Below are 19,138 nucleotides of genomic sequence, written 5' to 3' on the forward strand. Positions count from 1 at the left end.
GAATGAGAAGATAGTTAAATGATTTTCCATCTCAGATTTAATCCCAATTCAAGAAGTGTACAATCCTATTATTGAATGATATATTAAGAAGATGTATCTGATAGCATAGCTCCTGAAGAAAGCATGTTGATGATACTCAGTTTTCTATCTCCATCCTAGATTGTCTGAATGATGCATGGAGGTTCTGTCTCTGTGCAAGGAGGATGTGGGGTGCCATAGACGTCTGTTATACCCAAGCAAGACTGTGTGGCTCAGGGGTTTTGGATCTCCTGATTACAGGGACCTTCCATTTGTGGTTCTGTGTTGCTCCAGACAGACCCAGGGTACAATCTGTGAATCCTGGATTCATAGCTCTTTATTGAAGAGCAGGTGGTAGCTGTGGATAGCAGGGCCTTTGCCTTTAGGGTGTGAGTCAGATGTGCCTATTTTTGGATTAGAGAGCCCTGCTCATGGTCATTCATGCCCTCATGCCCTCCAGATTGCACTATAGGTAGTCCTCAACTTACAACCATAATTGAGCCCCAAATTTCTGTTGCTAAACTAAACAGTTGTTAAGTGAGTTCTGCCCTCTTTTATGATCTTTCCTGCCACAGTTATTAAGTGAATCACTGCAGTTGTAAGTTAGTAATACGGTTGTTAATTGAATCCCCATTGAATTTGCTTGTTAGAAGATCGCAAAAGATGTTCATATGACCTCAGGACACTCCAACTGTCATAAATACATGCCAATGGCCAAGTGTCCAAATTTTTATTATGTAACCATGGGGATGCTACAATGGTCATAAGAGTGAAAAACTGTCATAAGTCACTTATTTCAGTGCCGTTGTAACTTCAAACAATCACTAAACGAATGGTTGTAAATCAAGGATTATCTGTATTGCAATGTGCTCTTGCTGGAGTTGCCCTTGAAGATCATTTGGAAGCTTCAGCTGATGCAAAAAATGGCAGTGTAGACAGTTAATGATGTCATTTATTCAGTGTGTGACATCACTACTCAGTGAGATCCATTGGCTCCTAGTGTGTTCCCAGGTGCATTTCAAGATACTATTAATCTTCTTTACATCCTTTCATGATTTAGTACCAGGCAACTTGTGGGACTGTCCCATCCCAATTGCTTCTACCCATTCCACCTGGTATGGCACAAGGAGCATGCTTTGGGTGCCTCAGCTGGGAGTGTTCAGGCAGAGAACATTTTCTATCCTGGCAAACATGTTTTGGAAAATACTGTAATTCCCTTTGAGATTAGGTTAGCCCCAACCCTGACTTTTACAAAGCTCTGAAACCTTGGTTTTGGGCTTCGATCTGGGGCCCTGGGTTTACAATAGAGGCTGACTCTTGACTTGGTTGATGATCATTTTGTGATGCTTGGCTGCTATGTGTTTTTATATTATGCATTTTATCTATTTTATTGTCAGCTGCCTAGATTCATGTACGTGATTTAGAAGGCTATATAAATCAAATAAATAAATAAATATGACTGCAGCAACGGAACTGCAAAGTAGACAAGAAAAATGTGAAAGAACTGCTTATTTAGTAAGGTTTGTCCCAGCTGAAAAATACAATCATCTATTTAGCCAAATGGGTCCAGAATTCAGAACTTAAAATAGCAATTTTAAAAGAAATCTAAAGCCTGCCTTATGAAGATTATCAAATTAAGAACAGATAGGTTTACAGTATACGTGTTTTTTGTGAGACTTTTCAGATTGTGCCATAATGCCAGAGTTGGTATTGTGGCAAAGAATTAAACTGTCATTGTTTGAGGAAAAAAAATAAGCAGTTATTCAGTAAATATGGATCTATGTTGCCTTTTTGAGGCCTTCCTGTGGTAGAGGGTTGTTTGCCGGGAAACCACATGCTGAGTAAACCTCAACTCTTATTCTGATGAATACACATCCTGAAGATGCGTAGATGCATCTTAGTTCATCTTTTATTTCTGAAATATAGAGTCATGTTTCCCATTACTAAGATATAACTCCTAGTACAAGCAAAAGAGAAAAAAATGATGTTTTTTTCTTGACTTTACCCATTTCTTAGTAACTGTGAAATAATGCAACTGAAAAGTAATGATTTTTCTTCAGAAGAATAACAATACTTTGAACTATTTTTTTTCTTGTAAAACAGATGTGCAAATTTGTTTTACCACATACAAGAACAAGAAAGATTAACTGGCTGGTTTGAGTAAAATCAACTTTAGTTCTGAGTACTGAATCTGGCATTGCCTAACAAAAATCAGAAGGATGTCAGGGAAAAAAAGGGAATAAACTTTATCTTTTATCTAATCAAATACACTACTGAAAAACCATATCTATATAAATAAAAATGTAAATGTTCGTTTGTTCAAAATCTTAAATCTCCGAAAGTTCTTCACCGATTGCTTTGAAATTTTGACACAATGTTGCATTCGAATACACGCGTGTTTTTATATACCTACTATTATATAGATGTCACACCTGTGACAGGTAAAAACATTTATGTCTGAGCCACAGCAAAGCGTGGCCGGGTACAGCTAGTAAACTATAAGGCAAGTGATAAGAAATGATTTGTGAAGGGAGCTGCTGAATCATTTAGATGGAACCACTGCAGATAATTCTTTGCTTGCCCCTTGCTCTAACTTTATAGCTTATTGTGCTCTTAGTTATCAAGACTAATCTCCGCCTGAGATCTAATGGTTGCAGGTTCTTGGGATTTGGCTTGGAGATTATCTAAATGGTTAAAAACACTTTTGGACCCTTCAACAAGATTCATTGTAGAGAAATGAAATGATGCATTTGCTGTTATTAGTGGTACGGTTCTGCCTTGCATTTAATTCCTCATCTGAATTTCTCAATCTTTTGCTTCCTTCTGCTGTACATTATGCATGTATGTCTGTAAGAGGGGTAAAATTTTGGAAACAAGTTATATTTCTTTATGCTTGTCCACTGGAATGAGCTTTAATTGAGAGGAATGCACTGGGGGATTCACACCTACAGGCACTTTGGAAGGCCTTCAAGTCCTGGTTCTTCTTTTGACTAGAGAGACTGCAGCCTCTGAGTATGTGTTATGCTTTTTGTACCATCTTGTGTACCTTTGTCCTTATTGTTATATTTTTTCACCTGTATTTTTAATTCCTGTGTGAATTGCCCAGAATAGCTGCGAGTTGGGTAGTTTTCAGATATAATATATGAATGAATGTCAAAAGTCAGCACTATGGAGAAGATTATTACATAGCTAATGGTGTGATATGGCAATTGAGGAGTGGGATATTACAGAAATTATAAAGACATTTACCTAATGAGAATATCATAGAATCAAGAGTGGTGTGCAAAGAAGGGCAAGTAGTATTACTATTATAATTAGTATTATACTTTTGCTAACCCAGTTAGCTTTTAAAGTCTTAGATTACTATTAATGGAAATTACTTATAGAAGATGCTATAGTACAATTAATTCAATTAAATATATTCCATGAAATCTGTATAGCCTATTTTCAGCAGTGAGCAGAGGATATTTTACAAGAAACAATAGCTGTATTTAATGGAAGAGAACACAACTCAGATTTCAAATTCTTCACAAAGCTGTACAAAAAACATAGCATTCACCAGAATCATTATGACTTTGTGTGCATTCACATACTTTGTACCCAGACCATTTGTGGTGAAAATGAGAATGAAGGCTTCTTATTGTAGAGATGGGATGGGTTGATTTGCATTACCACATTCAAATGAGTCTTGTGCATTAATGCCTAACACTATTAACACTTTATGTCCCTTACCTTTTGCCACAGATCTTTAGTTTCAAGAACAGACTATACTGCTACACAACTGTTCAAGTGTGTTTTGTACAGAGATAACATTCACCAAATTAAACTTGTCCTTTTTGCATTGGCTAACCTCAAAGGGCTGCTTCCAGTTTCCAGACCTCAACAGTTTTTTGTCCTCAGTGGTTTTTGTCTTCACTCTTTAATGCTGTAGCTGCTTTTTACCACAGTGTTATTACTGTTTCATGTACTGCATTTCTAGAATATCTGAGAATCCAGTACTAAAGAAGAGAAACAAATAATTGATATTGTGGCTGGGCTTACACTCTGCATTACATCATAAATTGATTTGTTTGGATGCTGGCTTACTTTACCCAGTCACTGTAGTTTGCAAATCACGTGCAGAGCATTCATTTGTGGCTTATTCAATCAAACATAAGTATGACTTTACATGATTGCATATAGACATTTTGAGTGTTTCAAAGATAGTCGTGTTATCACATTAAACTTTTAAATACTTAAAACCACAACCAAATTGGCATAATTCCCATTAGGTTTAGCCTGAATAAAGTTGTATTTTTCTTCAAACAACTTAAACAAATATTTCCAGTTATTTATGTCTTTTAATTACTGTTGTATTCTAAGACTGTTTACAAGTTTACAATAAACCATCAAAATCAATGACACATGTATCTAGCACAAATATGATTGATAAAATCATAAATTGAAATACCCATGGTCCAGCAACAGCCTTTACAATGAATTAAAAGCTCTGCAAAAAAGTGCTTTCTTAACTACTTTAATGAACACTGTCAGAGGGCACCATCCAGAGAGGGTACTGTATGGAGTTATATTCCTATCATCACCATATATCTAGTAACTTACTTGGAACCAATGTACGTATAATCTATCCCAGTGCTTTGATAATAATAATAAAAAAGGATAGAGTTAAACCTTGCTTTATTCCAAATGGAGAAAATGCAGTCAAATCTACAGAAAATATAAATTTAAGTTAAATTTAAGTTGAAGGTTAAAGCTGTGCTTTACGGGAGATCCATTTTGTAAAAGATGCTTGATTATTCGGGTTTCTTGCATTAAACAGGGGCTGATCACCTAAATCATATCTTGTAATATCAGGAATTGCTGATATTCCTTAGAAAAAATCTCTTGTCAGACCAAGAAAATGTCACTAAAATGTATTTATTGCTGTTTGTTAGACATCAGAATATACAATTCTTAAATACAATAATAAAACCTATTCCCAAATTACTTTATATCCCAAACTATATTTTGATAAATAACATAGAAATTCTTTTTAAGTGCAAAAATTTGCCCCAGATTTTTAAATGAGAAAATACTGCCCTCTGGAGAACAAATGCTGGAATTTTTTTTAAAAAATATCTTGAATACATATCATTACTAACAGACCATTTGCTAAATACCTACATTAATAACCTACAAAGATATATATTTATATACATATGGCCAAAGTACTTAAGCCCCAATTCTTTTCTTAAAAAGGATCTATTTGGTTATTATAAGCCATTTTTTTAAAAAAAGTTAACATGTAAGATGGCTGAGAATTCTATGGGTCATATTTTTGGTACTTAAAATTAGTTTCTTCCATATAAGTACAGTATTTTTAATCCCAATATAAATTATTTGTGGACAAAAAACACCTGCCTTTCCCACCACAAAATTGTTTGTGCATGTATATTGCAGTTTCCTTGTGTCATTATGAGTAACTCTCACCATCTAGCAGCTAGCCTCAAGGTATTCACATGACGGAAGGAAGTTGGTGGATGTGCTCACTTCATTTCTGCCAACATAGGGAACTGCTAGGGCAAACAGTTAAGAATGTTCTTTCCTTCCAGCTGACATGAGTATAATTTTATAATGGAAATCACTTCTAAAATACTAAAAGTTGCTTTTGGGGTCCAATAATGCTTTAATGGGGTCCCCTTCCTCTAAGTGAAAATTCTAACTCAAAAATCATATTATGTCCTGAAATGGGTTGCTCCTTCTTCACTTAAGGTATGGATGAGGAATTTGAATCTGCCCAAAACTTATTCAATATCGATGTCAGAAATGGAAGTTCAACTTCTGAAAGACTTAATCCCTGAAGCAAAAGTTTATGGCAGAGGTGGAAGAATTGCGTTTTAAGAATGAACTATTTTTAAAAATTGATTTTAGTTCTTCTGAATATTTACTCTAGATATTTCCTTTATTTAGAAAATTCCTGGATGAGGAAGCCTTTTTAAATCTGTATTTCTCACAATAGATCTTGCCAAATAAGTTCTACCCCATTGATACAATTCAACGGCTTCTGCAAACATGTCTATGAATATGAATGTTTGTAGGACATGTGCTTTCATATACAGTTGGTTCTCTAGTGACACATTTCCTTTTGTTTTCACCAGTTTTGCTTAGTTTCTGGGTTAAGCAAGGTTGCATTTCAGGAATATTGTGTTGGATCATGCACTTTGTCAGTTCACAAGCATAATAGGTGCCATTTTGTGCTTGTGCAATAGACATAATGGTAGCTGCTATTCCAGTGCCTGTCTGCATAAAGTTTGTCAATGTTTACTTAATGGATATTTCCCATACCAATACAAGAACCAATACAGATTTTCTACTCAAGACATTCATGCTCTATACACACATTTTTGCATATTATTTTAATATGAATATTTCAGAATATTTTTAAATGCCAAGCAAAGAAAAATGTCAATCATTTTGACAGTACACAATGCTACTTTTCATTGATAACTTTAGTCAAATATTGTTACTAAAACAAAGTATATGTAATTTATAAATAGTCCCTAAAAGTCCCCATAAGCTTAGTTTTGCATTAAAATTCATCCTCTGTTTCTGTATCCCACTCACAAGCTTCAAGCTCCTTATCTTGTGGAAATTCCACCTCTACATTGTAGATAAAATCTGGGTCCTCTTTTCTTTTTCTGTTCTTTTCAAACAATTCATCCATGATTCTTTTCCTTTGGGCTAGCTCTTCATCATTCAGTTTATTTAGATCCTCTTCTGGATCAACGGTTTCATTCTGCTCAACTTTTTTCAAACTCTGACTCAAAGTTTGTCCTTGAAGGTGGCATCTCAACAAATTGTGTAACTTTTTTAGCTGCTCCAATGATACCCCTTCTAAATATGTCTTGTGCCGAGGATTATTCTTCAGCTGCTCTGCCGCTCTGCTGCAGTCTGTATGAAAGGTCAAAATAATGATTATAGTTTTAAAAATCTCTAAAGTAATTTTGGAAATGTGCATTAGAAAGGCTTTAAATAAAACAAACTTAAAACATATTTTCTTTTAACCATTTGTGTTTATAACACATGGCCATGGCAGCATACTTTAAGAGTTACATTGATACAACATAAATTTGGCAGAATTCTTGAATTATTTCAATATTTTGTAAATATTCAATGTTTTGTAAAGCAAAGATGTCAAAATTAGGATTATTGATAAAGTGAACAGGCCCATGGGAAGTCCTTACAGCAACAGACCTATGGCTTTGAAAAGATATGACATGGCAAAATCTTTAACAACAAATTCAGACAGTTGTTCCACGAAGCATCTTTCCCAAACTTTTAGAATTAATGGCCTGGATGTATTGAGAATAAGCTAGGTCAATCCCAATGCTCTACAAATTTAAACAACTAATTTCTTTTAGAAATAGGATCGTGCTATGTACAGTGTGAACAGTGTCTTAATATATCTGTCTCTTATAAATATAGCTAATACAATCAAATTTATAAAATGAAGTGAGCAAAGTATCGGAACTCAATGAAACAAAATCCATTCCCAAATAAATGCAGAAAAAAGGGGTTCTGAACACGATATATGCGTGAGAAAATACCAGTGATGATGATGATGATGATGATGATGATGATAATAATAATAATAATATAATAATATAGTAAAATTGAACAATTATTAGAATAATGATTTGTCTGCATAACTGCAATAATGATGTGTCTGCATAATTGCTAGGACAATGATGTAATGCATAATCACTGGGAAAATTCACTGGGAAAGTTCTCTGTCAGTAATATGTGGCAACCAAATGCGCTCTGCACATGGATACTTTGTATGTAGCAAAACCTTCCATTCTATGCCTGTGAGAAACGTTCCGAATGTATCACAGTGTGTATTTCAATGTGTAGCCCTTTGTTCTTTAAGGAGGGGAGTATNACCATTTCGGACAAATGGCTGTCCAGTCTCTTCTTAAAAACTTCCAGTGTTGGAGCATTTACCGCTTCTGGAGGCAGGTTGTTCCACTGGTTAATTGTTCTCACTGTCAGGAAGTTTCTCCTTAGTTCTAGATTGCTTCTCTCCTTGATTAGTTTCCACCCGTTGCTTCTTGTCCTGCCTCCAGGCGCTTTGGAAAATAAAGTTTGAAATATATCATATTGTACCTGAGAATTTGGTAAAATTCCGGATAGGCATGATGCGCTTGCGCAGATTCTGCTTAAACGGGTCTTCATAGATCAAAACGATAGATGGGGGCTGCAACTGGATGCCACACTTTTTGGCAACATAAGACATCCCAACCTCTGCTGTAATGTCAGCGAGGAGAGATCCCAGCCATTTCGTTTTCTTCTGGGAGACCTATTCTCGAGATAAGGCAGCGCTGCACTTAAAAGGAGCACCGCGCGACTTTCGGCGGTTTACTGGAGCGCTCCGCGTGGCGTCGTTCGTCGGGAAGTTAAGAAAGAGGCCAGGCCCGCAAGCTGAAGCCTTCCCACGGGGGTCTCAGCTACACTGCTCGAAGTGGCAATTTTCTACCCTATTGTCAGGCTATTAATCAAAACTGCGGCCTGCTCTTCTTCCGTGGAGACGAGGAAGGGCAAGCGCGCGGCCCAGGGGCGCAAAAGAGAGTAGGATAGGATGCCTCGTAGCCAGGAGGAGGAGGAGGAGGAGGAGGACGCAGTCAAGCCAGCCAGATCCGCGGTGGGCATAGGGCAGGGGTAGGCAACCTTGGCTTCTTTTATGACTCGTGGACTTCAACTCCCAGAATTCCTGAGCCAACATGGCTGGCTCAGGAATTCTGGGAGTTGAAGTCCACGAGTCATAAAAGAGCCAAGGTTGCCTACCCCTGGGCCATAGGGTGATTGGCTGCTCGAAAGAAGGCGCTCTTCAAGGCGGATGGTTCCACTCTTGACTTGGTTGACTCGCCGATCCGGCCGTAGCTCAGCCCCGCTTCCGCTACAGCCGCCCCTGTGGATTGCAACCTCTGGCTCTGCTTTTTGAAATCGTTTCGGGATACGCGGCTCTCCCTGTGAAGATAACGCCGAGCCTGGAGCGCCCCCGTCCCCCTCTCCCCCGGGCCAAGAATCGCAGCTGGGAGGAGCAAATTACGACCATTTGATCGCGGCAGGAATTCGTTTGCAGGTGCTCGAAGACACGCGGCGTTCTTTTGTTGTTGTTGTTGCGAACGCCAGTTCCGCGTTCAGTTGTTGTTTGGGCGGATGGGGGGTGTGTGTCTAACTTTGAGACTCCTTTAGGAGCCCAAACGAAATCGCTTCCGGGTACTTTGATGCGGATCACCGTCCTAGACGGTGTGAAGGAACGAGCAGGTTTTTAAGCTCCACAACTCTTCAGACACAGAAGAGGTTCTCTAATGTTCAAAAGCTTGTATATCATTAGCAGTTTGTGCCCTTTGGGTTGGTCCTAATAGCGTTGCCCAGCTGTAGATTAAAAAAAAAATAGATTTGATATTACTGTAATTTTTATTGCATTCAACAGCTGGGTTAACTCAAAGCAGCAGAATCTGCTAGCCCAAGGGTAGTCAACCTTGGCTCTTTTATGACTCGTGGACTTCAACTCCCAGAATTCCTGAGTCAGCTGTGCTGGCTCAGGAATTCTGGGAATTGAAGTCCACGAGTCATAAAAGAGCCAAGGTTGACTACCCCTGGGCTAGCCCTTAAAACAGTGTTTCTCAACCTTGACAATTTTAAGGCATGTGGACTTCAACTCCCAGAATTCCACAGCCAGCATTGCTGGCTGTGGAATTCTGGGAGTTGAAGTCCACATGCCTTAAAATTGTCAAGGTTGAGAAACACTGCCTTAAAAGATGCAGCAGTTATCTCATCCCACGGACATCGCTCTTCCTTTTCCCTTCCCTCGCTTAGACCAATTTTCTCCCCTCATCACTTTAAATGCAGAAGGGCGTAGCTACTGCATCTGGTCCTCGGCATTGGTGTCTTAAGAATTGGCCTGTGATGAAAGAAAACTCGCAAAGATTTGTGGCGACATCTGGATTAGCCTTTACAAGCCGCTTTTGCCTTTTCCAGTTCTCCGTGGGTTATTTGGGTAGCGGGAGACAAACGTTACAGTACATAATTTATCTGCTGTGTGTTTTTCAGTCTGGCGGAAGTGGGACAGACCTAAGAAGGAGTCTTAGTTATAAACGGAAAGGAGAAGGCCTGTAAGAAGTATGGAGGGTTGTACAGTAATGTTGAGGTTGCGTTATTTTGTTGAAAAGGAAAGAGTAGATAAAGTGCTTTCCCTCCGCTGCCTCTTAGAATAGAATATAGCTGGAAGGGACCTTGGAGGCCTTCTAGTCCAGCCCAAGCAGGAGAACCTATACTGTCTCAGACAAGTGACAGTCTAGCCTCTTCTTAAAAATCTCCAGTGATGGAGCGCCCAAGATTTCTGGGGGCAAGCTATTCCACTGGTTAATTGTCCTCACTGTCAGGAAGTTTCTCCTTCCCTCACTTGTCGGAGGGACTAGAGGGCGTAGGCTGAGCAGACTAATAAACTAGGTTGTCTATTTTGATACTGTACTGTGCTTGTGGCAATTCTTTACTTTGGGTTTAGTTGCATTTCAGACTTTTCCCTGGTTAACTTTATCACGAGTTAACAATTAAGCTGACCTAGTTCGCTTACTGAAGTATAAAGTTCGCATTTGATAGGTTCACACAGCAGTGTATCTAGTATAGTGTTGCACTGGCACCAGGAAGACCAGATTCTAGTGGACTCTGTGCCATGGAAACTAAGTGGCCAGTCATACTTTTGTACCTCACAGAGTGATTGTTATGAAGTCCTTGATGCTCTTTAAGTTGGGTTGTTTGCTTGCAGATGTTTCGGTGCCCAAGTACATAACATCAATGCTTGTCAGTGTGATGTTTGTTCCTTCTTTATAAAGTAGCTTGCCCTGCCCTGGTTGGTGGGTGTGTTCTGATCTTTTTTTTTTCCTTCTTAGCATTGTGTTATCTCTTTTGAATGGGGTGTAAATTGGATTATTTCTGTGTCAAAAGACACATGAAAACTCCTTAATCTCATATACAGAAAACTCCTTAATCTCATATACAGAAAACTCCTTAATCTCATATACAGCCACAGTTTCAATTGGGAAACTGAGCATCCTAGACCAAGCCAAATCCCAAAATACTAGGGTATTCCTGGAAGCTTGGCTTTCAGACAAAGTGGCCAGCAATAGACACCTCCACTCCAGTACCCAGATAAGCAGGAATCAACATCAGATAAACATTCAAGCAGAAAATAATACCCTAATCAAGGAACTAGCAAAGGAAACCACACCCCCACCAACACTGTCAGGAGAAACTATTACATATAAAAGGAGCAAACTTCACACTCACTAGCACTGATGTTATCTAGTTGGGTAATAAAACATCTGCACTAGCACTGATGTTATCTAGTTGGGTAATAAAATATCTGCAAGCAAACAACCAAGCTCAGAGAGCACCAAGGACTCTGCAGTTCAACTCTGAGCTACGTATATTTTCTTCTATAAGAAATATTGTTATAGAAAAATAGGAGCTGTTGGGATGCACATCTAACTTAAACTCAATACAGTAAATGAAAGAAAGTTGCCTGGTTTATGCTTCATAACACATGAACTCTGTTTTTCTTAGAGTTCCCTTAGTATTAACAAATGTCCAGATTTTTGCAACTGCAGCCTTTCTGATTCTCAAGAACTTTTCTACTGGGCAATAACTCTATTGATAGTTTCAGTTTGGTTATTTGATGTGCATATAAATACTTGGGAGAATAATCTATGGAATGATCTATGGAAGGATGCATGGCCCTTTCCTCCTTTGGAAAATATGTATTAGTAAAAGCTCACCTTGAGTTGAGTTTGACTTCCGGTAACATGGACATATCTGTGTTGTTTTGGCAACAATATTAAACAGATTTATATGGCTACTCAATTTGCACATGATGACTAGATATATAGATGGCTTATCATTGCCTTTTGTTTTTTCTGTTTTTTTTTAACTTCTGGTATAGTCTATAGTCTGGGACTCCTTGGTGTTTTCTCACCCAAGTACTATCTAAGCCAGGGGTCTTCAAACTTGGCCCTTTTATGACTTTTGGATTTCAACTCTCAGAATTCCTCAGCCAGCATTTGAAGACCCCTGATCTAAGCCTTGCCCCAGTATTACCCACATTTTAGATTTTCAAATACAGCCAATGTTGATTATGCACGACTATCTTTTACGACAAATCCATTTTATTGATTAAAAATGTCCTTAGCAAAATAGGTTTATTTTCTACAAAGAAACTTTGATTTCAATGGATTTTGTACTCAAACATTATGAGTTGTATCAGCATTCTTAAGATACGAGTCAATTTCCAAATTCAAAAGCATTTCTTTTATTGCATGTATACAAATAAAGAGTACATGATTGAATTGTGATGTATATATACATAAGAAATGATTTTATATATACAGTGTGAGATGTCATAAATATATGTATGCTAAGATGCACCAGCTTATAAGTTTAAAATGCTGTGCTGGACATTTTTGAAACTTTATAAAGCCAGTAGACAGGAACAACTACAGAACTTATCTTACATGGAATTAATTCTTATTGTCATTTTCATAGTTATGTAACAAAATAATCTGTACTATGCAAAATATTCTGTACATTTGTTATAATGTGATTATTTTTTTTTGGTCTTGCAGGTTTATCTTGAAATGTACCAGTAGAAGAAAAATGGGTTCCTTCAAATGGGATATTCTCTCCTTTCTGAAATTTTTTAGTCTATGTATAATGCCTGAATTTTTATGTAAGTTACAATCTGAATAAGAATAGCTACTTCAACAATGGAACCCTCTAAGTACGTCTCCAGTTTTCTGGCAGTCCCAGGCCTGTTAACAAACCAGGTCTTTTAGAATATTGAAAGGAATGGAACCAGGCTTATCTTGTTATGGGAGGTATGTGGCAGTGTAGCCAGAAAACTTCTAATTTATATTGGAAGTTCAGGCTGCTGGAAATTTGGGGACAAGATATTTTTGCATTCTACAATAGGCTGGACTAAAACAGTTTGCATCCATTAAGTTAAAGGACTGCAGTCTGACTTCAAGAAAGAAGTCTTTTTATATTTATTACAATATCAATAATTTCATTTCCATTCTGGATTAAGGACATAAGAATATTGAAATTTTGAAAGTGTTAGAATTCTGTATTATGCTGTTTATAAATGATCACCTATTGTTGAAAACAGTAAAGACTTTTCTGGTTTTAATTTCTGGTTTTAATAGATGCACAGAACACATGTCCTGAAATCTCGCAACAGCTTTTGAAAGATGGCTTTCATAGGTCAGTTATCACAAATATTGATCGGTGAATTTTAACAGTGTTTCAGCAAGGCCTAAATCCATCACTTTTGCTTTTTTCTAATTATATCCAATAGGCATATACACTTTTATTCAGTTTTTTTAGATGGGGCACACATGTTACTTGGCTATTCAAGCAGCTTTTACATGACTAGGAACAGTTTCTTTTAATCAATCTTTAATATTGTAATTCTATGAATTCAATTACATTTTAAACCTGTATACTTAAAATTATGAGAAATTTTTCTTTTGTTATCAAAGCATGATTTTGGATCAAAAAGCATGTGTACTTTTAATAAACAGTTAACTGAGCAACTGAATGATGTTGAAATACATTTCTGGTATATACGGACATGAGGCGAGATAATTGGTAATATTAATAAATCTTTATTAGTGTATATTCAGTTTGCTTAGTCCAATAGGTATGTATAGAGCTCAGTCTACATACATCTAGTTATGTAGTAGTTACATTCAAGTAATGTAAAATTAATTGGGCTGCGACTTAATCTCAGCTTTAGGTCAAGGCATTTACATTAATTTCTGTGATGTGAGTTTAGATCAGGGGTAGGCAACCTTGGCTCTTTTATGACTGGTGGACTTCAACTCCCTGAATTCCTGAGCCAGCCATCTAGCCAAAGGTGACTTGAAGCTATTTACATTAAAAACATTAAAACAATATATACATATTTTTAGAAAAAAACCTGCTGATTAAATTTACAATTGCAGATTTACAATATTTAAAAGTTCTTTATACAGTGATATATAACTGGTATGTTTGGAAATTGTTTGTATTCTCCGCAAGTCTATTAAAATCCTTTTTCTTTGTTTTCTTGTTTGTGTTAGAGATCTCTTGATTAGGGTAGATTTTGGTATAGCTGATGAAGACCTTAAAAGTTGCAAGCTGGCAATTAAAGTACATCTCCCAAGAGGATTATATGTGGATCCCTATGAATTGAAATCTTTACAACAGCATAATCTCACTGAGGTATGATTTTTGGATGATATTTTGCATCAGATACAGCGCAAAACAATTAGCAATAAGTATGTAACATTTCTGGAAATATTGAAAGGTAGAACGAAATGCTATTTTTTATGAAGTTTTGGGAAAAATTAAATACATTTTCAGCACTCTCTAAATACATTCTTTTTTCTTATAAATATGTTATTAATTTTCTAATTTTACAATCATAAGTATTTAATAAGTACTTAAGGGGAAACAGAATTAATCAAAGAACTGAAATCAGAAATGCATAAGATTAATGTCTGAAATAACTATATCCTGACACTTTAGAGAAAAAAAAATAAAATGTGGTACAGTACCCATATCTTAATAGTAGTAATTCCTGTCTGGTATTATTGAAACTGGGATTAAAGCATCAGGCAGTAGTGATTCTCAAATATCCCCTCCATTTTGTACCGCATACCTAAAGACTTCTGAAAGTGAAAGTACTTTCAAAGTAGTACTTTGTCATTTTGATAATGACTTGAGGATTTGGAATTTAAAATCAAAGACCACGCCAGCTACTGTGACTATAAGGATTTACAGTAATTCAATAATTGGCTACAATCTCTGTATCAATTTTACTGATGTTATTGCTTATAACCAAAGACCATCATAAATATTCAGTACAGGTAGTCCTTGACTTATAATAGTTCGTTTAGTGACTGTTCGAATTTACAATGGCACTGAAAAAGTGACTTATGATTGTTTTTCACACTCCTGTAGCAGAATCTCCATGATCACATGATCCAAATTCAGACACTTGGCAACTGACTCATATTTATGACTATGCAGTGTCCTGGGGTCATGTGATTATGTTTTGCAAACTTCTGACAAGCAAACTCTGGGAAAGCTAGATTCACTTAACATCCGTGTTAGTAACAACTGCAGTGATTTATTTAACTCTGGTAAGAAAGGTAAAATAGGTCAAAACTCACTCAACAACTGTCTCACTTAGTAACAGAAATTTTGGGCTCAATTGTGGTTGTAAGTTGAGGACTACCTGTATTAAGGAGAGGGTGAAAAAAAACACTGATAGTTATACAGGTAATTCTCAGCTTACAACCATTTATTTATTGACTGTTCAAAGTTTCAAAGGCACTGAAGAAAGTAACTTATGACCATTTTTCACATTTAGGTTCATAGCAGCATCCCTATACTCACTTGATCAGAATTTGGGCACTTGGCAATTGACTTATATTTATGACTATCTTGGGGTCATGTGATCATCATTTCTTAATCTCTTCAGCTGCCTTCCAACAAGCAAAGTCAATGGACGAAGCCAGACTTGCTTAATGACCACGTGATTTACTTAACAGTTGGATTGATTAACTTAACTGTGGCAAAAAGGGTGCTAAAATGGGACAAAATTCAACTGCCTTGCTTAGCAATGGAAATTTTGGGCTCAATAGTGGATCATAATTTGAAGACTACCTGTATAGGAATAATAGGGCTAACTTTGAGACTTTTCAGTAAGATAGTACCATTCCCTAAATAGGATTATAATATAAATTAGATATTACTATAACTTATGTCATTTTCATTATACATTTTTTCTTTTTCCATAGGCACTGGTGATTACAGATGAAGTAGATTTGGAAGTTCCTGAGTATTTAGCAACTGATTCTTCTGTCCTCATTTACATGAGACCTGATCCTAAGTGCATTACCTGTTTTAAAGCATTATTACCACTGCACTGCCGGTATTACCGTCCCTCAGAAAGTGATGGAAAAATCCTTGTTGTCTTGCAAAGTCCAGAAATAATGATCCATTGCCAAAAATGTATGTGATTATTATTGAAAAGGAATTAAAAAGTGACAGTGTTGATTCATAAAAACTTGGCGAGAAAATGTTACATAGTAAAGGAAGCATTAGGGAGATACCTTCATAAAGTAAAGTAATGCTTATAGTCTAAGAATAACCTGTTCTCTGAGTGCTGCATTTAAACTGTCTTTCTTTTTGCTTCTCTTAGCTTTTTTTTCAGTGAACTGCCTGAAAGAAACTGAAATAGAAGCTCCATGTTCTCAGAATAATCTAGATGTATGCTATTGGAAGAGCATGAAATATAAAATGGTACATTCATATTTCTTCTATGCTTTGGTTTTTCTTCAAATATATACTTCTATAATTATTTTGAAATGTTTATTTTATTCTAGTCCATACATAGTTCTAGCCAATTAAAAAAAGTTGCTTATCAATCTAAATTTTGCTAAAACAATTACATTTTATTCACCCAGTAGGTGTTTCACTAATTGACTAGATAACATCATCAGTACTAGTGAACACAGTCTTAAATATGAAATGTATTGTTTAAAGTATTAAACGTAACTTTGAGTTCAAAATAAAAAGATAAATATTTTCATCCAATTACACTTATAAATTATTCTATTGCTGTGGAGCAGAATTCTTAATGCTGCAGCCATTCATATTTAGGAATAAAGCTCAGTGACAACTGTATAGTTTTATACAAATTTATGCCATAAAAGAGATTGTTGCAAAGAACTCTTGAAAATGGAAAGTGTGAAAGGATTGTTAGATTAAAATATTTAAGTTAAACATATGTGGGTGTTCAGATACACTTCACAATAAATATGATAAAGTTATGTGTTATCTGTTTTGAACGAAATGTATCTTAGTGATCTTCTAATTTGCAATTCTTTTTTTTTTTACTGTAGCTAAGTAAAGAATTGGAACTGCAGGTACCAGTTGGACTCAAACATCACTTTGCCTTGGTTTGTGCAATAACACTTATTACCACAGGACTATGTTCCAGTTTTATCCTTTCAGCTTTATGCAAATATGGGCCCATACATTGCTCAATGTGATATTAAACAAGCTTTTATTATTGAAATCATGGAAAGGCTGTCAATCTGTCCAAACTAGAGATAAGAAAAGAGCAAACTTGATCATATACCAAAAGCTGGGATTGATGCTTGGTGATAAATAACTTGCCCCTTTTCAGGATGCAACTTGGCCTTTTGGCTCTCTCAACAGCTCATTCATCACTATTGTAATCAAGTTCTCCTCTCCTCCACCTTTCCCAACTTTATGGACAAAGTTTGGCTTCATTTAATATGACCAAATTATAATTTGAGCTTGGTCATTTGAGTTTGGCTCTTTTGTTCTATTCATTTGTTTCCTTGGCTGTACAGATAGTCCCCTTCTTACAACAGTTCATTTAGTGACCATTCAAACTTACAATGGCACTGAAAAGACTGACTTTGATCGTGGGTTTGTGATCAAAATTCAGATGCTTCACAACTGACTCATATTTATGAAGGTTGCAGTGTTCCATGTGATCTCCTTTTCAGACCTGACAAGCAAAGTCAGTGGGGAAACAAGATTCACTTAACAATAGTGTTACTAACTTAATAACTGCAGTGATTCAGTTAACAACTGTGGCAAGACAGGTTGTAAAATGGGGTAAAACTCACTTAACAAATGTCTCAACATCAGAAATTTTGGGCTCAATTGTGGTTGTAATTCAAGCACTACTTGATTTTTAAAGAATTTGCTCCTACACCATATTCAAAGTCTTTTTATCCTGCTTCTTCAAAAGTCCAGCTTTTGTTTCCATAGGGTGTCATAGGAAATGCTTCCATAGTTCTAATGTCTGTGAATATAGACAGGAATATCTTTTTCAAGAATTGAAAAAAATGCTAGATATAAACCATTAGTTCTAAAAATGCGGTGAAATAGAAAATTGCTGTAATGCTGGAAATATTGAACAGTTTCAGACGTTCTTAATTTTTCTGTCCATATCACTAGAGATACTGCTAGCATGTGCCATTTGTCAGAATTATAGAAAATACTGAATATTTATAAATTTTTTATGTGGAAGAGTATGTCTTTAAATGTTCTTGAAAATACTTCCGTTTTCAATCAAAATTCATGTAATTTACCGTAATTGCTTTTCACATGTATTAGATCGTCTAAAATGAGTCCCCCTAAAACATTATTTTTAAAAAACCTTGTCATGTGGTATCTTTCATCACCGGATAATAAATTGCTTTAACATTGGGTCTTTTGTTTTCTCTACAACATGCTATGTGATAACAGGCAGAGCTACAACTACTGCACTACTTCAAGTTCCATTTGAACAATGTTTGTATTTGCTTGGAGTGGTTTTTTTGTCACCAAATTAACTACTTATAAAATGTTGAGGCGTTTAATGAAACATCAGCTGTAAATCTGTTTATATTATCCATGGATCCAAAATCTTTTAGGATTTTATTGGCTGAAATTTACTGGAAATGAATATAACAACCTGCACTTACTGGAAAATGAATCTTCCTCTAATTGTAAATATACAATTACAAATAATTCTTCTGTACAACATTTAGGTTGCGTTCATTGGCACTCTGCTGTTATATCAATATTATAAGTTCTTGTGCTTCTTTAGAGTTGGCATGCAAAATAATTAGAGAAAGGTATATGTACAACCTCAGTTTCATAGACAATTCATTTTCAGTTTTTTATGTCCTCATAAATCAGCAGGTCTGGTGATAAAGTCTAACAACCATTCTTAAAAAAGAAAACATTTTAAGGCCATTTTTTCTTATATTTGTTTTATACTGACACAAGAACTGTTTATTGTTAATCACCGAAGATGTATTTCTAATAAAACCACACAGTTTTAAAGAAATTGGCTAAACCCATTTGACTCAAAAGAAAAGTTTTGTTTGTGGTGATGTGATTAAGAATGACTAACTTAGCATTAGGCAAACTATCTCCCCACAACTTAACATGTTACTTTGGTAAATGACAGCATGCACATTTCTTTACCCCATAATATACATTCCAC

The 19,138-nt window shown here is 36.0% G+C and overlaps 2 protein-coding genes across 2 annotated transcripts; one reads left to right on the top strand and one right to left on the bottom strand.

Moving 5' to 3' along the window:
- Positions 1–6,411: 6,411 nt before the first annotated feature.
- Positions 6,412–8,421, bottom strand: CEP19 (centrosomal protein 19). Its single transcript, XM_015824234.1, has 2 exons — positions 8,164–8,421; positions 6,412–6,948 (listed from the first exon to the last, which is right to left on the bottom strand). Exons 1-2 carry the CDS (start codon positions 8,291–8,293, stop codon positions 6,587–6,589), a joined length of 492 nt encoding a protein of 163 aa, XP_015679720.1. The 5' UTR covers positions 8,294–8,421; the 3' UTR covers positions 6,412–6,586.
- Positions 8,422–8,859: 438 nt separating this feature from the next.
- Positions 8,860–17,510, top strand: PIGX (phosphatidylinositol glycan anchor biosynthesis class X). The gene is made up of 7 exons (XM_015824246.1): positions 8,860–9,139; positions 12,681–12,784; positions 13,260–13,317; positions 14,178–14,319; positions 15,903–16,116; positions 16,307–16,407; positions 17,010–17,510. Exons 2-7 carry the CDS (start codon positions 12,712–12,714, stop codon positions 17,157–17,159), a joined length of 738 nt encoding a protein of 245 aa, XP_015679732.1. The 5' UTR covers positions 8,860–9,139; positions 12,681–12,711; the 3' UTR covers positions 17,160–17,510.
- The last annotated feature ends 1,628 nt before the right edge of the window (positions 17,511–19,138 follow it).

Source organism: Protobothrops mucrosquamatus, unplaced genomic scaffold (assembly GCF_001527695.2).
Source record: "Protobothrops mucrosquamatus isolate PMUCROS unplaced genomic scaffold, P.Mucros_1.0 scaffold2170, whole genome shotgun sequence".
NCBI classification, from domain to species: domain Eukaryota; kingdom Metazoa; phylum Chordata; class Lepidosauria; order Squamata; family Viperidae; genus Protobothrops; species Protobothrops mucrosquamatus.

Coding starts and splice junctions, on each gene's coding strand:
- CEP19 (XM_015824234.1), bottom strand. CDS start 8,293: ATGTCTTATGTTGCCAAAAAGTGTGGCATCCAGTTGCAGCCCCCATCT. Junction 6,949..8,163: donor GAATTTTACCAAATTCTCAG/GTACAATATGAT, acceptor CCTTTCATACAG/ACTGCAGCAGAGCGGCAGAG.
- PIGX (XM_015824246.1), top strand. CDS start 12,712: ATGGGTTCCTTCAAATGGGATATTCTCTCCTTTCTGAAATTTTTTAGT. Junction 13,318..14,177: donor TTGAAAGATGGCTTTCATAG/GTCAGTTATCAC, acceptor TGTTTGTGTTAG/AGATCTCTTGATTAGGGTAG. Junction 16,408..17,009: donor AGAGCATGAAATATAAAATG/GTACATTCATAT, acceptor TTTTTACTGTAG/CTAAGTAAAGAATTGGAACT.